We start from the raw sequence: 21985 nt of genomic DNA on the forward strand, positions 1-21985 counted from the left end.
GGTTTGCAGGACTCTTCATGGAAGCTTCCCAGACTTCAGTTTTACTCCAGTACAGGTTTATCATGGCATTGCCAGAAGACAAATATTCTGTGAGAAGATGAAATTTGTATGGCTGACCCCAGCAGCAGAAAAAGAAAAAAAAATTTAAAAAGAGGTGCTCTAAGAACAAAAAGTTGGTAAATTCTGCTTGGAATGGGTAGAAAAGCCTGTTACAGCACACTTTCTTGTAGAACAGGAGGAGTTGGGGCTGTGTACAGACCCTTTCTGTACAGATCCTGGTTTGTCTTTTACTGCTCTTACTTCACTGCTTGTACTGAAAAATTGTTCAAAACTTGAGCTAGGTGTTTCAGGTGAAGGACCTTTTGAACAGGCTTTGAAGAAAAATGTCTCCTCTTTAAATTTCTTGGGGCCCAGATGTTTTTCTCATCTGAGTATTTTATTGCTCTGTCCTTAAGTTTGGAAGCAAGGCTGTTAACTTAATAAGCACTGTGCTCTTGGCACTCCATAGGCTTTGTTGTTTCCCTGGAGACTTCCTTCACCCTCTTGGAGAGGGGGTTCACAGCCTGACCTTATGACAAAGAGGAAAAGAAATTATTACTTTTCTTGTTTATAGGCTTCTGCCCAGAGGAGCTTACTCTGAGGGCTTTTATCAGTGTCCTTCCAAAAACTTGGTCATGCTTGGACGGATCTGTTTTGCTTTGCATTTAGTTCCCTGTAGCTGTCATTACAGGGAGTAGTTGAGTGTTTCATGGATTTGAGGCTGGGTACCAATTTACCTCCTCTCCCCATGAAAAGTGGTGTATTTTTAATGTTTTTTGGTTTGTGTCTTTTAATGTGCATTTTAAAACAGCACTTCTGCCTTTGCTAATCTGCTTGTTCTTTTTTGATTCAGTTATGTGAACTTTCTGCACCAGATTTATGCAAGTGACTCTGTGGGATGGGAGTTTGGGAATTTTGAGCAATCACAGCCCTTTGTACAACAATTCAGTTATGCCTTACAGCTAATCACTGAAATTTGGTCTTTTTGAGTGAATTGATGTCTCCTCTGTCAAAGCACTGAGGAAATTGATAGACATGTGGATTATATAGAAATTAATTCCCTTAAAAATAGAGGGTGGAGGGAGCTGGTGGTATCTGTTTCACTTTAATATCTTCTTTCTTTTTAGGGAGTTCCTTGTAGCTGTAATAGATTAATACAAGGTATCCTTAGATTTGTGCTATTAAAATGTTCAAAAACTTGTGATTTGAAAGGAAATGCCTCAAGGTTTTCAGATTATTAATACAACTCCTTCAGCCTCCTACACTGTTGAGTTTTTTTAAAATTAAATGCTATGGCTTTGATTAAGAGTGTGTACATATATCTATATTAGATTATTATACTTGATTGTAGAGAATACTGTTTTATTCTTAGTAACAGCCAAAATGAGCTCTGCTCAAGAGAGATTTTAGTGTTAATTATACTTAAAGGAGAAATAATCAGTAGTGAGTAGCTTGTTTTACTATAATGTATTAAGATGTGTTTGTCATGCTCGTTTTGCTCAAAATCGAGAAAAGGTTGAATGATGTTTAGATCTTAAAAATACAAAAATTACTTTAAAACTGTACACCTTGCTGTTTCCTTTCAATGCAAGCACTGAACTGAGGTACACATGGGCATAAGATGTCAGTTGCCTTTATTTTGGTATTGTTTCTGTGTGCCAACACACAGGTTTCTTCTTTCCTGCCTGTTTGCACCTCACATGTCCATCATTACACTACCACTGACTCTCCCTTCCAAAATTCAGCATAAAAGGGAGGTCAGGATCCCTGTCCTGCTGTGGAGCCCCAAATGGTGCCACAGTGCATGAGCTGCTTGGGGGGGCACCTCCTTGGGGGCTCACAGAGAGGGGTTTTCCCCTGCAGCAGCAGCAGCCTTTGCTTTGTGGGAATGCTGTTGGTAAATCCTGCTTTCCTGTGTTTCCTTTGCAGTATGTATGACCAATTGCCCTACTCTGATTGTCATGGTGGGTCTCCCAGCAAGAGGAAAAACCTACATCTCCAAGAAGCTGACACGCTACTTAAACTGGATTGGAGTGCCCACGAAAGGTGATGGGTTTACTGCTGTTTACAGCAGAAGGACAGGGCACAACCTTAGGGGGTTTATAAACCTGATTTCCAGTAATTTTGTTGCCAAGTTTGACTGCTTAAAAATCCTTCTGCTTTGTTAATGTATTTTTAAACAATAACATACACAGGCACGTTGCTGTTTACGTGTTAATTAATCAAATTATGTTGACTGTCCCTTTATCTTCCTGTTCTGTCAGGTGCCTAAATCAACCTTTTTCCCTTATCATGAAACACTGCCCCTTTTTGTTTATTTATTTTTTTCCTTGTTTCCCTTTTCCTTTCTTCATGTAGGTGAAAAGTAATGTTGTTTACAAGCAATGAGCAGTCGGCACTTCTGGGTTAAACTTCCCGACTTCTCTATCTTTTTTTCTCTGTGAACTTTGTGCTACTTGCAGTTCTTTACTCTTTGTGGAATGACTTGCAGTTCTTCCTGTAAACACTAAAAGCCCAAAGACTGAGGCAGCCACCTGTTATCACTTGATTTTGACTGTTTTTACGTGGTTTAACCTTTCTGATGACCAGTATCAGCTAGTTCAGAGTTCAGTTTTATCCATTAGGCTAAAATGGAATAACAATTCAAGCAGTTTAGCCTGTATCCAAGGTGACAAAATGCTTGTATGTTAGATACACATGTAACTTAAATTTATGAGATGTTTTATGTATAAATGTCATTGAGTTTGAGCACTTCACTTTGTTAAACTTCCCGACTTCTCCATGTTTTCTTCTCTGTGAACTTTTGCTACTTGCAGTTCTTTACTTCTTTATGTTTGTGGAATGACTTGCAGTTCTTTGTCTAAGTACTAAGAGCCCAAAGACTGAGGCAGCCACTTGTTATCGCCTCCTTAAAGATTTCTCTGCGTGTTTTGGGGAGGAAATGGCTCAGATTGGCTGTGCCAAGGACCTCTCTGGGCTCCTGTGGTATCTTGTGGGCCCAGTAAACAGGACCTAAGTCCATTTGAGGTTCTGAGCAGCCACTTCCCCTTCCTTCTCCTGTCTCTCTGCAGAACAGCAAGACACATTTGGTGTGCTGTGATTCTGTGTCCAGTGCAGTGATAGTAGCTTTATGCCTAGTTAATAATTTAAATGACATTACACATATGAGGTCATACTGAAGTGTGGAGTTTTGGCTGGCTGTTCAGAGATGTATTTCCTAATCACTCTAAGAAGTCAAGATGAAAAATTCTGGCCTATATTTAAGCTGCCTTTTCATTCTAGGGTAAAGCTTTTTGTGTGGGTGTTTTCTTAAGTTTCTAGGAACTTGTATAATGTGCTTTATTTAGAAGAGACATTATGGGGGATATATTAAGTATGAGAGTTTACAGGATTTAAATTATCACTTGATTTTGACTGTTTTCACGTGGTTTAACCCTTCTGATGACCAATATCAGCTAGTTCAGAGTTCAGTTTTATCCATTAGGCTAAAATGGAATAACAATTCAAGCAGTTTAGCCTATATCCAAGGTGACAAAATGCTTGTATGTTAGATACACACGTAACTTAAATTTATGAGATGTGTTATGTATAAATGTCATTGAGTTTGAGCACTTCACTGTGTGACCTTTGACAAGCACAAATCCAGTATTGGACAGCAAGAAAGGATATTATCCACATCTGGCTCATGCTTGGTTGAATGTATCCCAAATACTAATTGTGCTGTAGGTGGGGTTTGGCTCAGCTGTAGGAAAAATTCTGTGGGCTGCAGTGAGCAGCACATCAGAAAACACACACACTTGTGCTTGATGAAAAACAGGTAGAGCATTGCTGCCTGATTTTACAAAAATATGCAACCTAAAGTTGCCATATGAGTTTCTGTCCTTGGTTGCAGAGTATTGTTTGTCTTTGTTAGGAAGGGTGACTGAGATTTTCTCAGCAGACCACAGAGCCTTTCTGTTTGTGTCTTCAGTGATGCAATTTTACTGAAATCAGTGTGAAACACCTCACTGCCTGGCTGAGGGGATAGATGACATTTTCCCTAATTCTTCCACTTGGTGGGACTGAGCTGATACAGGATCAGTATCAAGTAGCCCTAACATCTGCTACCCTTTGGCTCTTAATGTCTTAAAATTAGTGTGTGCTTAATTTAGCAGGAGTTCTTGTTCTCTGAGACAGATGGTTCAAATTATGAGGTTATGTAAACCAGAGAAAAGATGAATGCCATCTTTTCATGTAACGTTAAGCAAGCTGGAGAGTTCAAGAACAGAAGGTGGAGGTAAATAGCCCAGGCTTTTGGTGATGGTTAAATCATTTCAGTCATCGTTTCTGTGTTTTCTTCCTTCCAAAATCCTCTGTTGTATAGAATGTGAAATGGTTAAAAGTACAGGGGACTTTTGTCTGTGCTTTTTGAAGGAAATGAGGTCAATTAGATGTCTGAATAGAATTGTGTTGCAATGTGGTTTTGAGATACTAAGCCTTGGAAGCTTTTTTGAATAGTTGTGGTTGTGATACGAGTGAGCTTTGGGAAAATTTTCCATAGGCATGGCTGCTAAGAATAAAGGCTGGAGATTGTCTCACTAGATAGCACTTTTTCCTCTCCTCTTCATGGCTCTCTGGCAGTGACTATTCCTTCTCATGAAATTCATTATTTTTTACAAGGACCCACCTTTTCATGTAGCCACTGTGGCCAGTGCTTATTAAAACCATCACAGGATCACCTGGATTGTTCTGTAACCCATGCCATGATGAATTCCATCAACACTGCTGAGCTCAAGCAAAACTTCACTTTTGGGGAGAAAAATAATTTTTGTATCTTTATGCTCTGCCTCCAATCCCAGCAGCTATCTGTGTACAGCAGCTGATTCATGGGCTCTTCTATTCTATGTCTTCTTTCTTAACTACAGCCTTGTAATTGAGTCTACTGCTTCTTTCCTCTTTCCAGAAATGAAGTCTGGCAAATAGAGTTGTACCTTGGCAGCATCTCAAACAGAATACTTCAGTGTGTTTTAATGTTTAAAAAAAACAAAACCAAAAGCTTTGCAGTTCGACAGAAAAAACCTGTAGGTCTGAAACAACTTAAACATTACTTGTATTTCAGAGGCCTGCTTTCAGAGCCATTGGATGAAATGAATTAGGGTTCAGTGTCACTCTGCTCTGGGCAAAGCAGAACTGTCTTGTCCTAATCCCATACCTGATGTTGTGTTGGCCATAGACCTTTTGCACCTTTGCCCAGATGAGAAGTAGGTGGTTTTTGACCACTGAGATGAGATTACAGTGAGATTGTTTCATACTTAGGATGATTTTTAAATTATTTTTTATGTTTTAGCAATTTGTCTTTTTTTTCCCAGTAAGTGTAACAAGGGTTGTGAAATACTAATCCTTAAGGAATAGAAATATTAGAGCAGGGTTCTGAAAAAATGTTTCCACTACTGGAATTTTAAGTTTTGTTTACTTAAAACCAGATTGTTTAGTTCTATTTAGAGCTCTGCCTTGTGCTGAGATAAGAGTCGTACGTTTTGGGAGGTGCTATCTGAATACTGTTTCACTGTACATAGAAGAAGAAACTAATGATAATAATTAAGTATAATTAATACCAATAATCATTACTTTATAGACTTTGAGTAACACCTGAAAAGGAGGAAAAGAATTTCTTTTTGTAGTCCAGGCAAACTGGCAGACAAAGGCACTACAGTGTGGCCACTGAAGTAGAGTGACTACAGCCCAAATGTTCTTTAGCTATTTCCAAGATTTATTGCTGTCTTGCTATTTTAAACCTCACAAAACACAAAAAGAAGTATGATAGATTGGCTTCTTACAGGCCAAGTTATTTTATCTTTGCAGGAAGTTTGGTTTCAAAGTTGTCATGACCTTTTCATGTTTCTGTTGTTGGCTCTTGCTAATGCTGGTTTCTCTTGGCAGAATTTAATGTTGGTCAGTATCGTCGAGATTTGGTGAAAAAATATAAATCCTTTGAATTCTTCCTGCCTGACAATGAAGAAGGCTTGAAAATCAGGAAGTAAGTTTTGATTGTGCTTGGTACACCATGCTAATTGTATTAAAAGGATATCCTGTTTAATTTACTCTTAGAGATTGCTTGAAGTTGCATTTTTGTATGATCAAGAAGACCCTTAGGGAGACTGCTGGAAAATACATTCTAGAGAAGGTGGAATAGTGATTTCTTTAGGCTGATGAAAATTTGGGAGTCTTCTTTTCTTGATTGTTTCATCTCAAGCATCAGAAGTTGGGAGAAGTCCTTGGTTCATTTTCATTAGGATGCGACTACTGTTATTCCTGTAGATACTCCAGATATTTTCACTATTTTAACAGATAGTTATAACTTTTCCTAACTTCTTGTAGAGTACCAGCTAATAAATGTGACTCTTTCTGCTGCATAATTCCTAAAATCCAATTTTAGAGCTTTTGTTTGCTTCATAAAGGAAAAAAACCCACATAACTGCTTCTCTTTTTGATTTGTATAATGAAATTGTTCATCTGGAGCACTTTGAATGTATTCATCATTATCTGTTTAAATGAGTGAGAATCAAATGTGATCATTTTCTCTCTGAAATTGTGGGTTTGGCCACCATGCAGGTGCCTCATTCATTCCCTCCATGCATAGCCTCAGAAATTGCCATGTTTTGCTAATGCTGTGCAAAGCAAGGAAAAAACCAGAGTTCTGTGTCCAGATGAAGCATTTGAGTCTCTGCTCCTGCCTGGAAAGAGGCTGTGCTTTAATGTAGGGCAGACCTTGAGGAGAAGGGTCAGAGCAAGAGGGAGCTGCTTCTTTCCTAGAGGAGATCAAACAAGAAGGCCTTTTGATTTTCTTGGACGCTCACTGTACTTTTTAGTGTGTTCAGGAGAGCACTTAGAGCGTGCAGTGTGAAATGAGAAATCTGAGATGGATGGAAATAGTATTTATTTAGGCTACTTAAAATACGGACTGTCTTGTTCTTAATTCAGCTTCACCTTATGCATCAAATATGTCTGGAGTTCTTCTGTGGCTGTCCTTGCCTTGCCCCCCTCCTTCCCTTTCTCCCCCTCAGCAGCACTGAGTGTTGCTAAAGCCAAAGGAGAACAGGCTGCATAAGAACCTCCCAATCCTTGGGGATAAAGAGCAGTTATGAGGTGCATTAGCCTTGCCTTTTGCAAGGCTAATGCACCTCATTTTGCACCAAGTGCAAAAGCCATTACCTTTTGGTTACAGGTAGAACTAAACCTTTTAATATGCCTCTGTGCCACCTATTAGGCTAAGTGGTGAGGGATGTAGCATGAAATGGGCTGTATGGGATGATCTGCCTGGTTAACAATGAGTAAAGAGGGTTTGTATTTATTCAGTGAAGACCTGGGTGATGAATCTCAGCTCCTGACATCTGTTAACTGTGCTAATGTGGAAATACTGTCAAGATCCAAAAGCCTTCATTTCTCTTTCGAGATAAAGCTGTGCTTCCAGAAGATGGTAAATAGAGCAGTTATGAATTTCAGTCTGGAAGTCAAAATTCAGGAGTAATGTAGGGAAGGGCTGTTGAAATGGGCAGGCTTTTATGTTGGTACTGCAGAGAGGCTGTACTTACTGGGAATAAATGGGGCCTTGTTCTGCAAACAAGTAAATCGTGTACAATGTTGCCCTCCAGCATTACTGATGTGTTAGGAATCATAATGGACTTTGAAGATAATGCTAATGCTGCGGACAGAGGAAAGTTGCATATTCATGTGTTCTTGTCCAGATTTTACACAAGTGTAAAGTATGGTGGGGTGGGGATTTTTAGTATTTGTGTCCTCAGCTGTCTCCAGTACTAATTACACTGGGTTGGTGACTGCAGTGGGATGATATTTCATCTCAGTCACTAATACTTTATGCTACCTTTGTTTTGCTCTCTGTTTTAACAAATTTTTTCTACATAAGCAGTTTTCACACAATAGCTCAAAAGAGAGTAAGTAGATTACTGAAAAATAGTTGCCTCTCCAACTTAGTGCCACAAGATTAAGGCCTTGAGTTGGCTAATTTTGTTTATTATTTTGCAAATCAAATTAAGAAGCAGTTATGAATGAATAGGTAATAGGGAAAAGCTTACAGGTGTAGGGATGTTTCAGTGATATTGTTTTAGATCAGTGGAAGGGTATCCTTCAAGCAAAGTTGATGGGTGTTCTGTGGACATGAGTAGCTGTGTCAGTGACACAGAGGAGCAAGGTGACATGACCACATTTCTTTAGTGTAGCTTGGCTGACCTCTGTTGGCTTTTCCCCATGTTTGGAGGGAGGTCTGTGTTTTTGAGATAAATGATCTTAACATCTCCAGGGCCCTTTGCTCCCAAGTGCATTATGAGATGCCTTTATGTGTATTTTGTGGTTCTTTCCCTGTGCAGACAGTGTGCCTTAGCCGCGCTGAACGACGTCCGGCAGTACCTCAGCGAGGAGAACGGGCACGTGGCTGTGAGTTTCTTCTTGGAGACACCTTCTTGAGGTGCCTCTGCACTAAACTCTGTGTGTCTGCTGGATTATACACGGCCTGAGTGATTACAGCAGCTGTCCAGTATACCAGATTTCTTTCCTCTTTGGCAGTTAGGTCTGCCTTGTTGCTGCAGTGAAGTGAGTGCTGAATTTCAGAGTGATGATGCCATACCTTTTGAGCAGCTACCTTTGATTTGAGAGGTTAGCTGAGAGGAGGATGGCACCAAGGAAAAAGTCCACCTTCTCTTCACATTGCTATAGGACAGTGCTCCACAATGTGCCATTAAACACATCTGTCATTTTGCTTACATGTCTATTTGGTAGTTTAGTGTTCCAAGTGGAAGGTAAAGACTTGCTGAGCAAAAGGTATCCTCTTGGCACTTGTTACTGGCATGAGAAATGTCTGAAGAGAGCAAGAGAAACTGATAAGTTGGTGCATACCTGAGTATTTAATAATGGGATGCAAAACATAAGTTCCTCAACTATTGACATTGTGTGTTGAGACTAATTTTTAAAGTTTTTCTCTTAAGACTACTGACACAACTCTGGGGTTTTTATTAACTAAACAGGGAAAACCATTAACTATAAGTTCTGCTGGATACATGAGGTAAATGTTATGCTTTGGCAGACTTCGTACTTTAGTAAAACATTGATGTGTTCAGAGATAAACTGAGTTCCTAGAAAAATGGCTGCATTGATGGTGTTATTCATGGGCAGGATTTACAACTCTTGCAAGTTTTACACTTGCATTTTGAGCAGCCCATTAAACTGCAGCTTTTTTTTTTTTTTTTGTAGTATGAGTTCACTAAAACTTGTGCATTAATATTTGATTCTGATAAGGGGCAAGGAGGAAGATTCTCTCCTGTACTATGTGCTAGGCTTAAATTCTGATTTCCTTTTTGAAATCCAGAGTTCTGCTAGAACTGCTTTCAAAATATTACTAAATTTTAGTATTTAAAAAAAGAATATGTGTAAAGTAGTAATATCTTTGTTTTCTTCTTGAGCATGTTGAGATAGTGGGGTAGAGGGAAGGGGAAGTTTCCATAGCTTTCCTTCTCACCAAGAGACTTTAAATCCATAATTTTGTTGTTACTAACACGGTGCTTTCCACATTCCTTTTTCTCTCTCCCTTTAATTCTTCCTAGGTCTTTGATGCTACAAACACAACTCGAGAACGTAGAGAAACTATTTATAAATTTGGTGAAGAAAATGGGTATAAGGTGAGTGAAAGCAAAGCGGTTCTGAGCTATTGCATGGCCAGGTAAGCCAGTGGTAGTTTTGCCCTTGTCTGTACTCTGAGTGCACTAGCACAAGCCATGTCCTTCTTGGATGTTTAGTTAATAAAGTGTTCTGTGTTCCTAAGCATTGTTTGTGATTTGAAGTCATTCAGTCCTCATTTTTCTCATCTTTAGTGTTTGTACTGTTTGGAGCTAAGGTATTTTGTGCTACAGCTTCAGTTTTGTCTTCCTGGACCTGTGGTCATGAGTGCAGTGTCAGAAAGAACTTTTTAAAGTATGGTTCTTCATGCAGTTCAGATATTTGCTGCAGGAACACGAAGGGGATTCTCTGTTAGTTCTGTACAAACCAAAAACTTAGTGGTTTTCTTCCTTCTGGTTTTACATTTAGCTGTTCTCCAGTCATCTTTCATTTCCTCTAAACTTAATCTCTGTAAGCCTTTGACACAGCAGAGCACAAGCCTCTTTATAAGTGAGGCTACTCCATGAGCTGGGAGGCTTCTGAAATGTTAATTCGGAAATGTTAGTTACTGTTTGTGGGGTTGAACTGGCATCCTCTGCATTTGTTTCTTGCTCTTCCATCCTACGTTTTTTCTACTGCAAGAATTTTCCACTTGCAAGCATTGTTGGGGAACAGAGCACAGAGCATGATGTGTCATGGAATGGGGAGCCAGGGATTTCTGATGAGAGGATCTGGAGAAACTTTCTGAGTAAATGGAGGCAAAAGGCCTTGGCATGGAAGTGGGTGACATGCTGCTTGTGTGTTAGTATCCAGAGGTGTTCTCATGCATCTTCCTTCTTCCTCCCTTCTGTTCTTCTTCCTCCCATTTGGACTGAAGACCTTTTTTGTGGAGTCTGTATGTGTTGATCCAGAGGTCATTGCTGCAAACATTGTGGTGAGTAAGGGAAAGTTTGCTTGATATTGGGAGGCTTAAAGTTGCTTAGTATTTTTAGAAGTACATTATAAGAACTTCCAATAGCAAAAACCCCACGTTAGCTCTCATTAATGGAAAAAAATTCTTTTTTTTCCCCTGTCCATGTGAATGTTACTAGCTCAGAAGTTTAATTCTCTGAAGAGTAGGGTTCTTTTTTGCTTTACATGTATTTTAATGAAGTTGCAGACAAATTTTTTGTTGTGTTGCCCCACTCCCTATTTCTTTAAACATCCATGAAGAAGGGAAGGAAACTTAAATACTCTTCTGGTTTTATTTTAAACAGCAAGTGAAGCTGGGTAGTCCTGATTATGTGGATTGTAGTAATGATGAAGCAACAGAAGACTTCATGAAAAGAATAGAGTGCTACAAGAACTCGTATGAGACTTTAGATGAAACTCTGGACAAGTAAGTGATGAAACAACACTGTTATTACTGCTGGTGATCACAATATTATTAAAATGTTATTTTAAGGGTTGGGGCATCCTGTACTGGGGATTAGGGCTTTCAAGTCATTATTTTAGTGGCTTGATCTCTCTCTTCTTCAGCAAATTAATGAGTGTTGACTGTGGGGGTGTAGCATGGAAACTTCCTTGTTTGAGGAAAATTGGCTGGTGAGTCTAGTCTGGGACAATACTCTTTTTGATTTTCCCACTTGGAAAATGGTATTTATTCTTCTGGGATAGAACCAGCATTTAGCAATTATTCCAGACTTTCTACAGTGGTTGGTTGGTACTTGGTTTTTTTGGTACGTGGAGGAGACATGAGTGATTTGTAAGCATAACTTAATTGGTTGGCATGGTTAAGGTTAATTATGAACACATCAGTCTTAAAAATGTGACTTGTGAATTAATTTCTTTGTGCTTGCAGAATTATCCTGCAGGTGCAGGGCTCTGAGAAACTATCTTAGCTACATTATTTATCCTCATGCCAAAGCATTCTTCTGGTTTTTATTAACTTTGAACTCTTGAGAATAAGGTAGGATGAATCAAGTAAGGAGGAACCCCTTCCTTGTTGCTACAGTGCAGGATTTTAGAGTAGGATTTGGTGCTGCAGCCATCCCAGGTGCTGCTGGTTTGTTGCAGCCACAGCTGCAGGGAAGGCTGAGCTGCATTTTAATGTAGTTGAGCGTGAGCAGTGTGAAGCCGGCTCAGTTCATGTGTGTAACTCCCGTGATGGACCCAATGGCTGAGCCTGCCTGGAATGGCAGTGATTAACTCCAAGGAACACAGGCAGGAGTCAGGGTGCTGGTGCCTGTTTCTCACTGCCTCTGCTTGGTTTTATTATCAGTTTTCTTGTTTCATTGCGGTGTGGTGTCTCAAACACATAGCTAGAAACCAATAGTGGTTATTTTCAGCTTATGAGACATCTTCCCTTGTGTGAACGAGAGGCTGCTCTAGAATTATAGCTCAGGTGATAAAGGATAAGTAGTGAAAATAAGTACAGTTAACAAAGGGTTGCTCACAGAGGAATTGAGAAAATGTCTTGCTTCAGACTACTCCCAGCCTCTTGTGGTGCCCTACTTTTCTGGAGGGATTAAATGAGATGGGTAATTAGTGACTATTCTTTTGGCCCCTGGGTGCAATCAGACAAGCACTTGGTGATGGAAAGTGTTTGTAACCTGGGAAAAAGCCCCAAATGGTACTGTAAAATAGCTGCATATCTTATTTAGCTGTGGTAACTTAAGTGAATCTCCTTTTCAGTGTGTGGGCTGTATTTTTCCAAGGGTAGGATCTAGATTTGGATGAAGTGCAAGTAAAGGAGGCAGAAAAGAAAGCGATGTGAGCAGCTCCACGTGAAAGGAATAGAGTTCATCCTGTACCTTTGGAGTACTGTGTTATTTCTTAGGACTGATGCATATTCTGTGGCTGAATGAAGATTTTTTCATTTCTTTGGCTTGTCGCCCCTTTGTTTCATAACAGAGAGGGTGGAAAGATTGTGCTATGTGCTAATACCAACAATGTGGAACCTTTTTATTTTTTTTAATTTGCTCACGAAAGGGACCTTTCTTACATTAAAATTATGGATGTTGGAAGGAGTTACCTGGTGAACAGAGTGATGGATCACATCCAGAGCCGGATTGTCTACTACCTCATGAATATCCACGTGACTCCTCGGTCAATCTACCTCTGCCGCCACGGGGAGAGCGAGCTCAACCTCAAGGGGAGGATAGGAGGAGATCCTGGGCTGTCTGTCAGGGGGAAGGAAGTATGTACCTCCAGCCAGGTGGAACTGTGAGCTCTGTGTGTGTTTGTGCTGGGCACTGGCAGCTTTCCTCCTCTACAGCCTTTTCCTCTTAATGAGTTTAAAGGACTTTTTTAGTTGTTTGTCTGGGTAGTGGAAACAGGACGGGCACTTTGTGTGTTGTGGTTTGTACTCTTTTATCTGTGTGTCTCTCTGTTGACTAAAATTCCTTTTTATCCCACACCACAAAGCAGGTTGGCAAGAGGGCTTTATTTTTTAACTATATTGTTGTGAAATCCTGACTAGTTGGGTAATTGGGAAAATGTACACAACTTAAAGCTGAAAGGAAAAGTAGTGGAAGGAAAGCTAGGAACCGCTAAAAATTTGTATTTTCCTTGTACTTCTTTTCTTTCTCCTGTCCCTCTTGGGTAATGGAGTAGGTTGTATTTCTTAGCAAAAACTTTGTCAGTCTTTTGGAAAAGCTACAGTGAGTTTACAGAGGCTGGAACCCGTGTTTTCTGAACTGAACGCCCTGTGTTGGCTCTGAGCCCTCATCCAGTGTCTCTTGGTTTTTCTTCCAGTTTGCCAAAAGCTTGTCACAGTTTATTAATGAGCAAAATATCAAAGATCTGAAAGTTTGGACCAGCCAGATGAAAAGGACAATTCAGACTGCTGAAGCCTTGGGAGTGCCTTATGAGCAGTGGAAGGTTTTGAATGAAATAGATGCAGTAAGTTCTTCTCTTTTAAATGCCTAATAAGTTGCTTTGATTTTTAGGGGTGAAGAAAGTACTTAGTTTTTTAATAATATGTCTTTTGTGGGATAGAGTGGCATTGAAGCTGCTTCTAGAGGCTGGACGTAATTGTCATTACATGTAAACAAGGCTAAACATTTAATTAAATTTTGCCATTGTTAATTTGTTCTTCTCTTGTCTTTCCCAGTAAAACATTCCTCTGTAGAAGCCATGATGTTATGAAGTGTTGGTTTGTTTGGCTTGGAAAGAAGTTTTTGGTGGGGAGGTTTGCTAGCTGGCAGTTTCCAGCTGCAGCTGTAAGACAGAAAAGGAGGTGCAATAGATAAAACATGGCCTTGCTTTGTCCATAGATGTAACTTCACCCATACAGGGATTTAATGATTCCTCCTAACCACCTCTGAGTCAAGCTGAGTGCCCTGTTTATCATGTGTGACAATTTTAAGTGTCAGAGTAGCAAAATAAAACTGTTAAAGGTTATTTTGTATATGGTTTTATGTAAGAGTGATAGCTGCTTTTTGCATTACTGGGAATACATGTTTTTTAATATTTTCATTACCAACAGGGAGTGTGTGAAGAAATGACATATGAAGAAATACAGGAAAATTATCCTCTTGAATTTGCACTGAGAGACCAAGACAAATACAGATACAGATACCCTAAAGGAGAGGTATGCTATTTTTAATCTCACAAGTTGAAGGGGTTCCTTGTCTTCTTGCATATATGCATGCTGGCTTTAGGAAGGAAAAATAAATTTTTAAATTAATGAAAAGTTGTTCCTTTCTCCGTGGAAAAGCACATAGGATCTTGCAAGGAAAGACCACTTATGTGATTCAGGGCTTGGAAAATAATCCCATAAATTTAGAAAAACAATGGAGAGCCTCGATCTTGTGGACATCGTTCCTGTGCTGGTCCTGCAGTGACAATGCAGGAGGAATTATTGCAGGGCTTTAACTGTAACATGCAAACATGCTGCTAAGATGCCCTGTTTCTGTTCATCCCTGCTCTTGGTGGTGGCTGTTTTGCAGGCAGCTCTGGCTGAAATGCTGTGGAAATCTCCAGACACATTATTTAATTCCTTGCCTCTGGGAAAATGAACTTGCTGCTGGCTTTTCTAAAGCAGCCCTAGTGCAGTGCAGTGATGGACAGATGGTCACAGGGCCATCGCTGGGGGCTGAGGTCTGGGAGAAGGGATTGGCCCAGCTGCTCCTGCTTGAGCTGTGAGGAAGCAGAGCTCTGCCTTGGTCTCAAGAGCAATCACTGTGACAAGAGCAGTGTCCCTGGCAGTGTGACCCGGTCCTGCTAATGAGGCAGTCATTAAGCTGCAAGTTCTCCTCATGCATTTGAACAAGGAGTGTTTGTTTTTCAAAGCAGTGCAGTCCTGGGGATGGTGACTGGCATGTCAAACTCCCCCTGTGCATGTGGGGATGAGTTGGTCTCGTTTATCCGAGGCAGTTTTGTGTCTGGTAACAGTGAGAGAGGGGTTTGCACAGCTCTCGGGGGCTTTCTCTTGTCCAGGGCTCAGTCAGCAGTGCCACTTGGTCCTGTCTGGGGACCAGGGTGAAGGTTTCCTGCTGTGCTCAGTCCTGCCCTGCTGGGCAATGTGCTGAGCTCTCCACCTGTGGTACATGACACATTTTGGAAGTACCTGGCACATTTTGGAAGCAGAGTCTTTACCATGCATGTGAGATTCAGTTCAGTTGTGCCTGTGCAGGAGCCCTGCTGTTCCCCTGCAGCAGCAATTCCCTGTGCATGATGAGGCAGGACATGTCACCAGCAAGTCCTTGTGCTGGCTCTTGGTGGGATGGTGGCTGCTATCACCAGGCCAGTCCAACATGCCCACAGCTTGTTTGGAAAGAGCAGCCTGAACAAGTCAGGCTTTGTGAACTCTTTGCATGCTGATTGTTGGCTGAGCTTCCTAGATTTGGTTTTGGAAGAGAGAAGCTTTTGAAGATGAGCTATGGAAAATAATGTGCAAGACTTGTATTTGCAGATGTGAATTAAATCCTAGGGATTTTGTGGAAATTCTTGATCAGAGTGGCTAATTTAATAAAGCTTTTCTATGAGGGAGATTTGTTTTGTTATGTGTATAATAAAATGTGTTATGTGAGTGCTTAGGTCTGAACTGTGTTCCTAGTTTAATGAAAATTATTACTGCAGTATTTGTCTGTGCACTAAATAACATTTAGAAGATGACTAATATGAAAGTAAGATCCCCTCTGTATATATATACACTGTTCAAAGAGTTTTCCCTTTTTAATGTGCTCTGTGTTTCTCCTCCCCACCCAGTCCTATGAAGATCTTGTTCAGAGGCTGGAGCCAGTAATTATGGAACTGGAAAGGCAGGAGAATGTGCTTGTCATTTGTCACCAAGCTGTCATGCGCTGCTTGCTCGCATATTTCCTTGACAAGCCCGCAGGTGAGTCTTCCTTGATGCATTACAAACAGACTGTATTTTTGAAAATTTACTGCTTAAGGTTCCACACAGTAAATTCTAACAATTTGCTGTATCATCAGAGGCTGGTGTTGCCAGGCAAGTTCCCAAGTGTAGTTTTTGGTATTTGACTCTGACATGAAACCTGGTAGTTGATGTTATTGAGCTGCTCCTCACCTGAAATACTGTGATAGTTGTTTTTTGTTCTGATTAGCATCTCTGTTGCATGCTAGGAAAAGAGATATCCTGTTAGGTAAGAAGTCATTCCTGTAGCTGACCTGAAACATAACAGAAGAGTCAGTTGTAACCTGTATTTCATGTGTAATTTGTGGTTTGATTTCTCAGAACAACTGCCCTACCTGAAGTGCCCACTGCATACCGTCCTAAAGCTAACCCCAGTGGCTTATGGTAAGTGCAATTATGTATATTTATTATATAAGTCTGGCTATACTCATCAGGAAAGGTGCTGGAGTGTTTAAAACACACTTTATGTTGCTTTAAAATAGTCAGGTTTGACATTGCATGTATGCCTGCAGAACTTTACTGGAATAAATGAATCCTCTGGATTACCCTTGCTTTGCCTTGTGCCAGGAAACACGTTGCTGAAGGCCTGAAGCCACCAGTGGCTGTAACTGCTGGAGGGGGCAGTTTTGTGCCCAGTTCATACTCTGTTTCACTAATTCTTCTGGCAAACCCATGCATTTACATGTCTGCTACAGCAAGATCTGAGTTTTTATTGATGTATTGGAGGGTATTGCTTTGCAGAAGACAGGCAAATTTCCATTTTGTATAGGTTTTTCATCTTGCCAAATGTGTTCCCTTAGCCTTAGGCAACTTTGTTCTCTTTTCCTGAACTATTTTTTTTTCCATGGACTATGAGAGTACCCCATGAACTGACCTTGTTTGTTGGTGCTTGTTTGTCATTTGTCAGCTGCTGTTCCTGGTGCTTGGCTCAGGGGCTTTCCCTGGGCTCTGTGGGCAGTGTGGGGTGAGGGTTACTGTGTGCCCTGCCTGGGCTTTAGACTGATTGCTGATGGAGTTTTGTGTGTGTTGCCACCTCAGCTTAGTGCTTCTGCTCATTTTTGTTCAGTTATGGCTGGGTTGTATCTGCTGATCTCCCACTTCAGAAGATATCTCAGGCAGAGAATTATCTGCACAGCTTATTAGGAAAAATATGTTGCTCAAAAATGCTGGATCAGTCATTAATTGGAGACTGTCTTTGATTATCAGCTCTGAAAAATAGCCGTCCAGATCTCTACTTTGTTTTTTGTTAAGTTTCAAATGAAGTTGGAACAAAGAATATTATGAAACAAAGTAGCTGTTGCACTGGAAAATCTGTGTGAGGAGATTTTTATCATTTGGTTGCAGTTTCATTTTACAGGAAGGACAGCCTGTGCTGTGGTGACATCTGGTGTTCCCAGCCTTGCATGACAAGCTGGGGTTTTGAAAATAAAGATTCACTGCAGTTAAAACTTGGGCTTTTTAAAACTGGGTTCTTCTGACCTGCTAGAGTCTGCCTGTTTTCCACAGCAAGGCTTTGTTTTGGGGTTCTCTAGTGAATTCTTTTTTATTTTGGTTGTTGTTGCTGTTTTTCTTTCTTCTTTGCAGGGGGAGGGAAGTTGGGTGACTGTTCATAAATTTTAAGAGGGTGTGGATGTTTGAGTGTTTGCTCACGCACTAGGAGAGGAAGGAAACAAAGTGGTACAAAACACTGTCCTTGCCCTTCTGACTGGAGGGAAAGAAATGCCATTGTCCTTTTTTAAGGGGTTTGACATGTATGTCTGATGAGCACATTTGAGCCAACCTGCTGTTTGGAGTTCAGCCATCTGAAAACACAGGGACTGTGTAAATTATTTCTGCAGTACTGATGGATGGCACTGATGTGTCACTTGGCTCCAGGCAGGCAGGATGCAGGATCAGACCTGGTGTGTTTGATACCTCCCAGTTAAGCCTGCTCTGGGGAAATGCCTCCCCTGGGGCTTTGCTCTTTCTGGTGATGGAGAGCAGCGTCATTCCCACCTTAAGAGTCTGACCTGCAGTGGAGGAACATCTGGTACAGCCTGACAGCTGGATCAGGGTGGATGAGACCTTTACCCAGCAGTCCAGGGCAGTGGTGGTTCTATGAAAAGGGAAACTGCAGCTTGCTGTAGGTAGGAACTTGCTCACCAGTAATTAAAAATGAGCTGGAGAATGCATGTGGTAATTGCTGTGGAGCAAGGCCTGTCCCTTTGGTTTATGTGTAAAGCTTTTCACATGATGCTTTCTTTGGATCTTAGACTCAGCTTGTGGCAAGGACTGAGAGGGTTCTGAAATGTCTGGTGTGTAACAGCCCTGGGGAATGGCCAGCAGCAGGGCTCACAGCTTGGCTTGGTCTCAGGGCTCACAGTGGATTTGTGGTCAGAAGGATGAGTAAGGATGCTGCTCCAGTGGGAGATGATGTGCTTTTCCTCCTTAAAATCTGTTTTATGGTTCACTATTTCTCCGAGTTCCCACAGTGTTTACTCACAGTCTTCCTGACAAATGGGCTTTAAATGGACAGGCTTCCCAAAGGGAAGGCAAATACTGGCCTTACTAATTTCTTTTTTTTTTTTTAAGTGGAGTGGCTTTCTAAGGAAATCCCCCTTTTCTGTCATGTAGCAACTCCATGGAGTGTGTTACGACTTTAGGGAATAAATGAGGAGAAAAATCTGGAAACCTGCTTGTGACAGAGGATGGACTCTGGTGTGTCAGAGGAAGTGACTATTGATGATGTTCTGTAGAGTAGTGGTAGCTTATAAAAGTCATGTTTGTGTGAGATGAGCCAGGGTTTGGCAGTCAGAGATGGCTTGAAGTGCTATGGCTGTGGTGTGTGGAGTAATTACATCATTCTCTAATGGATCAGTTTATACTACCTGGGAAATAGTTGTTTCTTCTCACTGTTCTTGCCTCACTGGGGTTTTGAATTTTTGAATGTAAAGCAGAAGTTCCTTTTCAGGAGTCAGCTTTGAAGTTCTGTTTAGCTTGGGGTTAAAACCATTTTGCACATATAGAGGAATGGGGGTTGTTGACAACACACTGTACCTTCTTGTAGTTGTTTTTATGTTTAAGAAATGAGAGCAGCATTTATCTTCTTAGAATTTTTACTGTAGTACAGAAGTCCTGGATGTTTAAAACACAAAAAGTTACAAGTAAAAACTTCCTCATTGAATGTTTGTGTATGTTAAAAAAAAGATTTTTTTTTCAAAGGAAATAATGATAAAGCTAAGCTGATGAGATTGATTATCAGATGGACAATAATATTAATCCATGGAGAACAGATTAATTTCTGTAGCTTTAGCTCTTCAGAATTCAGGAAATTCTGGTATAAATCAGAAGGGGAAAGTGATTAACCTTCACCATCTCAAAATTAGATTGCATCATTATTATAACTTCACTTTCAAAGCAGATGTGTCTAAAAATGTGTTTTCTATCAACAGGATGTAAAGTAGAATCTATATTTCTGAATGTCGAAGCTGTAAACACACACAGAGATAAACCTGAGGTAAGAATATTTTTCACATTGGAGAACTTGATGTAATGTGTGGTCTGAGCTGATTTCCATTGTCCTTGTGGCTAGAATTGATTTGATAACTCAGCTGAGTGTACTTTATTTTACATCTGAAGCTTTGCTACTGTTTTACTTTGAGGGGGGAGCAAATTTTTTATTGACTGAATAAAACTGTAAGTTCTGTAATAACTGTGGGTTCTAGCTGGAAGACTTTATCTTTGAGAAATGAGAATCTGAAGATGTGGTGTCAGGCTAAAAACTGTATAAAGTTCTGCCAGGCTTTGTCACTCAGCAGAATTAGGTGTGGCCCACAGTTGTGTTACGAGTGCCACGCCTGGTCTGGGGAGAGAAGTCATCAGCTTTTTCATCACTGCTGTATGAAAAAGAGGAATTGATGATGTCACCTGTGTTTTAAGCCAAAGCTGGAGAGGAAGACTAGCTCTCAGGAAACAGCAGGACAGCCGGGGGAAGGAAATTGAGCGTGTTTGTGAAATGTAAGTGCAGAGAAGCTGTCAGCCCACGGCAGCTCTGTGCCCTGCCTGCCTCAGGCTCTCTGTGCTCCTCAGTGCCCACCTCAGCTCAGGCTCCTTCTGCTGCTTGTGCCAAGCTCTTCCTTTGCTTTAGCATCAAAGTTGTGTGAAATGTGTCATGGTTAAAGCTCTCTGTTCCCTTGCAGATCCTCAGGCTCATGCCACCAGACATGGCACTGATTCCGTGCTGAGGTTAGGAGCAGTGCCCACTGCTGAATTGGAAGTCAGTTTGATAACATGAGGAAAAAGGGCTGTGTTTGGTGGCTTTCAGAGCAACAGTTAATGGTGAAGAGGAATATAGTGGGAAATGAGGTTTTATCTGTGTATTCAACAAGGCACATGGCATAAAGTGCCTTTTGTAACCCAGAGTTCACTTTGGTGCAGAATTCATGCCAGAATTCTTCTGCAGATAAGTTTTGTTTTAATGACCTGGGTATTCCAAGTTCTGAAAACCCTGACTTTTGGATGTTTTCTCTTCAACAACTGCATTGCATTATTTCCTTCCTCTTCCTTTTCCTGCTTTGTCATTCTGCTTTGCCATTTTGTTTCTTAGTTTGATTTATCATGTTTAGGAAATCCAGTCTGTGTTTTCACAGTACCTAAAGCTGGAGAAGCATAGTGAAAATCCATGAGGGTGTCTTAGAGCAGTAGGTTATTCGTGTTTAATAATGTAGATCTACATTTTTAGTTTGGCTGATCAAAATATCAGTGCTGAATTTACAGCTTGCTAAAATGTTGCTGAAAATGCCAGTCCTCTAACTGAAGGGGTTTATCTCAGGGGGGAAAGCTCTGCCTGAATCACCAGGTGGCTCTCCACATGTCTAGCAAGTGGTGTGGCCATGCTGGCACTGCTGTGGGGTGGCTCTGCTCAGGTGCAGAGGATCAGGAAAACACTTCCATTGCAGTGGGCTCAAAGGCACAAGACTGATTTGAGCGCAAATTAATTGAGTGAATGAATTTTATAAGAAGAAAAAAAAGGAGTAGTGGCATTTTCCTAAAAAACCCCTCAAATTCTCTTCTCCCTCTGCCCCAAAGGAAACCCAGCCTGGTGAATTTGGATGATGTTCCACTGTTCAGGTAGTGAGTCTGAATGAAGGGCTTAAGGGGGTCCTGTCTGCATTTAATTGCTGCTCAGAGGACTGTGAAAATTTCAAAAGCTTTCATTTAAATCACCTATAAAAATGTTAATTACTTCTGTAAAATTAACTTTTTAAGTAGTCTATTGAAGTCAGAGCATTTAATTAAATACAGTGTCACATAACAGCATTGTTAAACAATGAAGCTATTGGATTGAGAATTGCCCCAGTGTCTGTTCTGTGACCCAGCAGTCACTTGTAGTCAGTGCTCCAGAACAGTGCCCTCCTTTTGGCTCAGCTGAAAACATCTATTTTCTCATGGCAGAAATGCAGGCAGAGCTCTGGGGTGTTTGTTTGTGGGATGTGTGAACCTCAGAGTACCGTGGGGACTTGTCTGGAGCAGACTGAAGCCTTGTGTTTGTCAGCATTGTAGTGTCAAGTTCTGACCTTTTCCAATGAAGGAGTCTATAGTTTTTTACAGAAAATAATTCAGGGGAGTTGCTTTAGCTGTTGTTTTCTGGCGCAAAGAAGGGACCCCGCAAGTGCTGGGGTGAAATGTCTGCTTTGCACATCTGGCTTAGTCAGTGGATGACAGAGAGGGCATTGCTCACACCAGATCTCCTGTTTTATTTTGTTGAGGAGACCTGAGGGAGGGAGATATTAGTGCAAGGTGAGCTGGCTTACCACAGTGTGGAACAAGCAGGACTAAGGAAACCCATCAGTGGGAAGTTTGAAGAATTGGCAATGATTTGGCCTAAAAAGGATCTTGTAAGGAACTTCAGAGCAGTTTATCATGGTCTGCTCTCTTGGGAGGAGGGAGAATACCAATTGC

The 21985-nt window shown here is 40.9% G+C and overlaps 1 protein-coding gene across 3 annotated transcripts in view; it reads left to right on the plus strand.

The window, feature by feature from the left end:
• Window positions 1-1810: 1810 nt before the first annotated feature.
• LOC102045634 (6-phosphofructo-2-kinase/fructose-2,6-bisphosphatase 4) overlaps window positions 1811-21985 on the plus strand; it is a 28415-nt gene continuing 8240 nt past the window's right edge. For 2 of the 3 annotated variants that reach the window (XM_031058165.1, XM_031058166.1), the window contains exons 1-12: window positions 1811-2085; window positions 5959-6055; window positions 8403-8469; window positions 9633-9707; window positions 10562-10618; window positions 10941-11062; window positions 12655-12862; window positions 13420-13566; window positions 14153-14257; window positions 15877-16006; window positions 16367-16429; window positions 19477-19541. In XM_031058165.1, coding sequence (XP_030914025.1) covers window positions 1974-2085; window positions 5959-6055; window positions 8403-8469; window positions 9633-9707; window positions 10562-10618; window positions 10941-11062; window positions 12655-12862; window positions 13420-13566; window positions 14153-14257; window positions 15877-16006; window positions 16367-16429; window positions 19477-19541 — 1248 coding nt within the window. In that variant the 5' untranslated portion in view covers window positions 1811-1973. Of the gene's footprint in view, window positions 2086-5958; window positions 6056-8402; window positions 8470-9632; window positions 9708-10561; window positions 10619-10940; window positions 11063-12654; window positions 12863-13419; window positions 13567-14152; window positions 14258-15876; window positions 16007-16366; window positions 16430-19476; window positions 19542-19963; window positions 20042-21985 lie in introns of all 3 variants that reach the window. The other variant, XM_031058164.1, reaches the window with a different exon arrangement.

This window comes from Geospiza fortis, unplaced genomic scaffold (genome assembly GCF_000277835.1).
Source record: "Geospiza fortis unplaced genomic scaffold, GeoFor_1.0 scaffold78, whole genome shotgun sequence".
In the NCBI taxonomy this organism is placed as follows: Eukaryota; Metazoa; Chordata; class Aves; order Passeriformes; family Thraupidae; genus Geospiza; species Geospiza fortis.